Raw genomic sequence first — 6,842 nt, 5'->3', positions numbered from 1 at the left:
GGTACATTTATAAGCAAATGAAACGTTCGCTAATCCTAAGGAATATATTGATGTAAATCAATATATTATACGAACAAAAATACCCAAAGTAACGTTTAATTTGATGGATATCAAGAAATGCTAGACTTACGTGTTTGAACATGGTGTAGATTTGTTTTGGTTGACGGGTAATGTCTATCTACATCCATCTGAAAAAATTCGGACTTATATAACTCCGAGCCGTCTGAATAAAATAATGGAGAGCCTAAAGTAAGGCCATCTCTATATTTTAGTATTCACAGGCTGTCTGAGTATGCAATGGCCCGAATTTTACGTGAAGATCGATGATGAAGATTGTACTTTGGTGATCATTTGCAATCAAGTCTGAATTGGGGAATATCGAATTGGTAGTTTTCCTAAGAGAACCTGATTGAAATATTCATCTGCGAATATCTGCTATTTGAATACCTGGACAAAGAGATAATTTGAGAATTGAGTCATCTGTTCAAAATTTACGAATGCCCTTACATCAGCAATGCTGATGAACTTCGGCATGAATACATGGAGGGAAAAATATTCGGTATTGGAAGATTCATGGTACAAAAATGTACGTATTTCCACTTGATTATCTTGAATCTTATAATAATAAATATTTATTAATAATTATATACAATACTTACTAATTTTTTTGATTCCAATAGATATAGCAAGGTTATAGGATAATGTGAAAAAAATCATATTTAAACCAGCAGATAAATTGAAAACAACAGTGAGATTATCTTCTAGATAGTCTCGAACAAAATAATATGGCTACTTTTGAAGAAAGGACTTAGTTCATGGTACATAGCAATGTGCTTATCTTGCTGTTCACTATCAACATTTAGATATTTTTACATAAATATTTGAAAATGTTTTTTATTAGACCTTGAATGGTAGTGACATCATTTTTTCCGAATTGGCTAGTTGAAAAACCATAAAAAAATGTCACACACTTTTTTTTCGAATCTCACAAACTGTCGAATAAAATGAATTTCGGAATATAGTTTTTTCTTTATTCGGTGAATCTTCGTCGAACACACGTTTTCTCATTATGACCATAAAAATGCCAAAAATTCAAAGAACCCAACTCTTGAAATTATCTAATAAATATTTGAACGTTTTGTAAAATAAAAGTATTCTTCATATTTTTTCATATCATGCGCCGTTTGTAATTTGTAATTCGATTTTCAGAAAATTTAAAAGTTTGATGTTCAAAAATAAAAAATATGTGTGAAATTTGAAAGATTGGGTACTTTGGCTGAATACAACTCTGTTTAAAGATCCACAGATGTGTAGTGTCACAGATTTATCTAGTTATTCTGAAGGGGTGGCACCATTGAACTCTAAAAGAACTGAAAGTTCTTTTAGAGTTGAACTTTAAAAGAACTAAAAATTTTTTTAGAGTTCAATGGGTGACACAGCTCATTATGAAAATTTAAAATAGCTACCTATATATTTTTATCAGGGCCGAATCGGAAAAAATGGTATAGGAAAAAAGTGTTTCTTTCGACCTCAAGAATCTACTATTAAAATATTAGTACGAGTCAAAGATTCATCCTATTCAACAAATATTAATTCATCCAAAAATGAATGTGTTGAACTAAATGGAATTCAGGCATTTTAAGAATGGAATTTCAACAGTTAGGTACCTATACATATATCATTGATCTCAAAAAGGAATCCATTGACATTTATATGTGTTTATAATTTTTGTCAAACAAAAAAGGTTAAATGAAAATGAATAGAGAGAGTAGTATCGTATCGAACAAAGATTATCGAGGATATTTATTATGTTTGTAAGAAACAACGTTTGTTGAAAATGGGACAAACTGAAATCCACGCAAAATGGAAATCAAAATGTTTATTATAGTTTATTTTATTATATAAAAATTTTAATATTTCTAAAAATTCCACAATATATTTAGAGAAGAAACCACTCCTTTAGATGTGCGAAATTGATAGATTACGTTATTCTGCAACAACCTCTCGTTATTATACAATTGTTAGTGATATGGTAATGAGAGGTAGATAAATGAAGGCAAAAAAATCACTATACGCGCTGCTATTAGATTATAGTACCTAATAACTGTCACATAAAATAAGATGGGAGATTTTCAAAAATTTGTTTTGGCACTCTGGATTAGCAATTTGTTTATGGAAAGTGACTCACGTTATGTCATATTTTTTATCGATAAAAATATGAGGCTGGTTTGAATTTATAAATTTCTGTATTGCAGGCGACATCTATGTATTAATATTCAAAATTCAAGCGAGGTAAAACAAAATGATATAGAGAACATTTGTTCAGTGTCATGTGAGATTGGACTATTACTATAGATGACTTTCTATTTCTATATATCGAATAAAAGAACCGCGTTTAAAACAAGAAAATATAGCTATATCATTTGAAGACTTTGTCTTTACACAATGTCTACATCTTCTTAGTTTAGAATATGGAGGTAAACCCCCACCAATATCACAAAAAATCAGTGGCAGCAATAATACCAGATACCATGGAACACCTTGAGGGAATTCCATTTGTTGGTAAACCCAGTATGTTTTGATTAAATAAGCCTCACGACATTCACCAGAATTTACAACACTAGAGAGAGGTCCTACTCCCAATCGACTTTGAGCATTGCCAAATTGAAAGCGTTACTTTTCTGCAAAAATCTTTTTTGAATTTCAACAACCAATGAGATGTTACATGTTTCATTTCTCATATAATTTTTATACTTCTTTGGTGATTTGAAAATTTCTGCAATACTTTAAGAATGAAGATAATATGAAGAATATACAGTCCCTGGCCAGTTTATTAGACGCACTGAGGATTTTTTTTATATTTACGGGTTTTGCCCGAGGAAAAAGCAGAATATTTGAATTTCATTTCCACAGAATGTCAGTTTTATCTACGACTCTCATTAAATTGTTCTATTTGGCATTTATTTTTGATGCTGTAGTGTTAGTACTTAAGTATGATTCAGTACTATGTCTTCCAGTGGACTTCTTGCATTCTGCAGGTTCGGACGTTATTTCGATAATCCACATATGAAATCATTATCTTCGAATGCAGCAAACCGAAAAATTCTGCATTGATAGTATGAAACTCTCATAGCTACACAGGGTGGCTCAGCAAAATATTAGAATTTCATGTTCAATCATCAATAAATCAATATTTTTTATTGAATATGATATATTATATGTGAAAACCATTTACAGATGAAGTATATGTAACATATACATTCAATTTAATAATTCAATATTGAAATTTTGCATCGAATCAATGCGTCTAATAATATGGCCAGGGACTGTATATAGGTAGGTATATCTTAATTGAAAGCACCGAGTACATATTAACAATTTATCGAAAGTCAATCCAAATACATCTGGTTAAATAATTCCTACACTAAAATTCAAAATCGAAAAATAAAATCTACAAGACATAAAATTATCAATTAATAAATATATCTCTCATCAATATGCTCGTGGATGTTGATCTTGTGGTGATCTTTTCCAAATGGAACCAGTGGTTTTGTAACTACCGCTAATGGTGCCACTGGTACATGGTGATTCACAGCAGGAACCGCTAGAGCCTTCAAAATTGGAGGAGGAATCAGCTTTGGCACTTCATGATGATGCTTGTGGATACCTTTAGCTGCTTGGATTACAGGAAGAAGAGGGGGTGGGAGAGGCTTATTTAAGGTGACATGATGAACAGGAGATGGGACAAGTGATACATGGTGTTTCACAGCAGGAACTGGTACCGGTAGAGCTTTAACAAACGGAGGTGGAAGCAAGTTGGGGATTTTATGATGATGCTTGTGGATGGTTTTGGCTTTGAGGGGAGGAATTACTGGAGGAAAAGGGAATGGGAGAGTCTTATCTAGAGTTACATGGGAATGATGAACTGGGGGTGGTATGATGGGCAGAATCGGTTTGGGCAGAGATATGACTTCTCTAACGTGTGTTTCATGGTGTGGTGCATAATGGTGTTCCTCCTTTATGGTCTTGTGATGATGGTGTGTAGAAGAAGCGTAGGATAACAACGCAAAAAACATCACCTGCGAAAACAAAGATTAAAATTCAAGATTATCGTAAAAAAATTCCATTTCTACTTCATGGTGTATTTTAATGCTTCATGTGTTCAGATTCCTAGGAGATGGTTGTCATGCATCTTCAGGACTATGTGGTCAACAGTCAAACTAGGTGTTCGACTATTTGTTTAGCGTGAATGAAATGAACAACAACTTGTAAGATAACTGTACTGAATAAAACTTCAAAACGTACTGGAATGGAAACATACACACAAAAATAGGGGAATTTTAATTATTTTAAAAATCTTTGGGGGTTGAAGTGCATTCTTCGACATAATCGAATTCTGATATTTGACTACTGAAGATTAGGTTAGGGAGCCTACTGAAGTTGTTGATTATGTCCAATTGAGTTGAAAATTCATCAACTGCATATTTGAAAAGGAAAATTGTTCACAAGAAATCTGTCTCGATATAGATTTGAAAAATTTGATGTTGTATTGGAAGACTCAACTGAATAACCCAATGAAAACAATGTTAACAAATATACTTACAAGGTGGGACTTCATTGTGGATTGCTGATATATATTAACTGTATGAAATACGATCAGGAACTATGTTTGAGAATTTCGACTAGTCATTTTTATATCAAGTTTCCATTCTCTCTTTGTTAGTGAAAAACCACTAGTCATCGATTATAAATTCCACCAGAGGTGTATAAATGTTCGTGAAAGGGTTTCAATTTTAAATTATCGACTTTTTAAACCACAAACTACAGGGAAAACCATACAGTAGCAACATATCTGAAAATACAATTTGGAATAAAAGGGAATTTTGGTGATTCCTCGAAATGTCTAATGATATTCTGAAGAATGAATATAGATCTTATTTTCTCACTAAAACTCTCATCTAATGAAGTGAAATGGTGAAATTCTAGTCTATATTTCCATCAAATGATTTTGAGATCCCCAATATCGAAACAATCCTTACCTTTGTTGTTTACACGTTCGAAATTCATTGATGATCAACATAACTATAAGTACCTACATGTATTCGATGTTTGATATGAATACATACAATATATCAATACACAATATGAAAGACATATGTGTCATCTGAAGAATAGTCAAACAAAGAACGGTTTCGTTTGGTTTCGAAAGAAAAAATTTTTGAATTGATTTTGATATACACAGTTACATGTCATAGTTGAATTCATTGAGATTTGGTTTCATGACCCCCACATACATGTTGTTTTCCACAAAAATCACCTATTTTGAATTATAACTCTCTTTAAATCCAAAGGCATTTCAATCGATCAAAAATCTACAGATCAATACAATTCTTCTCGTGAAAAATATAACAAATCCATCAATAATATAAAACTTTCCATTTTGTTCCGAGAGAATTGATGCAGAGCACCTTGAGTTTATGGCAGTAAAGGAAAACCCCATAGCAAAACGTAATATAATTTTGTTTTCACTAGTGATATTGATAATTAGAAACCTTTCATTATAATGTACCATAATTGAGTTTTTTTGATTTCGACGCATTGAATTCATGTTTATTTATACCATTTCTTCATTGCACTTGTTCACAACGAGATCAAAATGTTGATAAAGACAATGTGCCTCCTGGTGAGTATTTCATTTGAACAGTGGTTATAGGTCACTTCCCTCATTAGATTAGAAGCTTTGTTCTATTCAACAATAGTTGATTCCTTAAAGTGTCGTATACAATACCGACATAACCTTCATCTCACATTCACCCTGCCAAAATTTGAATAAAAAAGACAATTCAAAACTTGACGATGAGCCAAGTTCTTGGGAAATATTCAAAATAAATCCGGTGTTATCATAGCCGAATCATATGTTTTTACCAACATAAGTTCTCGTCCCTTCCTCCCATTTGAAATTTTTTGACTATAATAGGGACCACCAAAAACATTCACATGTAAAATTTTGACAATACGAGACAGGCTTGAAGGTACTCTAGAAAAGTTATCAGATATTATGTAGGGTCAAGCTTCTAGACGCCCTGATGCTTCACCTGAGACATGTTTTCCAAATAAATTACCTCGATATTTTCGAAATGTCTGAAAAAACTGGGATTTCAAATATTTCAGAGATGAGCTTGACAATTATTTCAACTAACGATGTGTTAATCATCAAACTAGCACACAGTCGGTGAAACGTCTGTTATTTAGTTTACTTGGATTTTCATCGGTCAAATTCCAAATTCCTTATTTCTTCCAGGCCACCATAGTCATCGCTATGGTAATTCTTCCGACGATTTCATCACCTCTTCCTTTCTACTTTGGACTTGATGGTGTTTACGGTCCAATTGTCAGAGTTGGTACTTATCCGTATCTGTATGAGACACCAGGTGTACATGTTCGTGTTCACTATCCTTATAGATATTATTATTGGTGAAATTAAGAGATTGAACCCTTCTGTACTTTAAGCCCTTGTTAACATTGTACCTGTATTCGTTTAATGCCTAGTTTAGAAAGTTTAAATTGTTAATTTCAGTTTCAGTGCATAACTATACTGTTGGCTTGAAAAGAAACAATCTGTTTTTTGTCTTGGAAATAAGAATAGACGAAATGACTTTATATGTGTAAAATTTTCATCTTTTCCACCTTTTATCTTCATATTTTGTTTGATTAAATCTATCAATAGTTCTCGAAGTCTAGTCTATACAAGTCACTGTAATAATCAATAACGAAGATACCTAACAAAAATAAAAAATCCAAAATCTATTTAGTAAGCACGTTAAATTGAGGCTTCCAATAGC

General features: G+C 32.3%; 1 protein-coding gene and 1 long non-coding RNA gene across 3 annotated transcripts; one reads left to right on the top strand and one right to left on the bottom strand.

Annotated features, from left to right (window-relative positions):
- Window positions 1-3,365: 3,365 nt before the first annotated feature.
- LOC123322219 (protein TRACHEARY ELEMENT DIFFERENTIATION-RELATED 7A-like) lies at window positions 3,366-5,096 on the bottom strand. 2 transcript variants are annotated; one of them, XM_044910116.1, is made up of 2 exons: window positions 5,040-5,096; window positions 3,366-4,079 (listed from the first exon to the last, which is right to left on the bottom strand). In XM_044910116.1, the coding sequence occupies exon 2, from the start codon at window positions 4,074-4,076 to the stop codon at window positions 3,474-3,476; it is 603 nt and encodes a 200-aa protein (XP_044766051.1). In that variant the 5' UTR covers window positions 4,077-4,079; window positions 5,040-5,096; the 3' UTR covers window positions 3,366-3,473. The 2 variants fall into 2 exon arrangements, with proteins under 2 accessions (XP_044766051.1, XP_044766043.1); XM_044910108.1 differs by lacking the exon at window positions 5,040-5,096 and adding an exon at window positions 4,604-4,877.
- A 10-nt stretch (window positions 5,097-5,106) lies between these two features.
- LOC123322326 lies at window positions 5,107-6,655 on the top strand. The gene is made up of 2 exons (XR_006539112.1): window positions 5,107-5,508; window positions 6,302-6,655. It is a non-coding gene; the product is annotated as an uncharacterized LOC123322326 (long non-coding RNA).
- The last annotated feature ends 187 nt before the right edge of the window (window positions 6,656-6,842 follow it).

Source organism: Coccinella septempunctata, chromosome 1 (assembly GCF_907165205.1).
Source record: "Coccinella septempunctata chromosome 1, icCocSept1.1, whole genome shotgun sequence".
NCBI classification, from domain to species: Eukaryota; Metazoa; Arthropoda; class Insecta; order Coleoptera; family Coccinellidae; genus Coccinella; species Coccinella septempunctata.
Note: the sequence above shows the minus strand (reverse complement) of the source record. Positions and strands in the feature narration are given on the sequence as shown.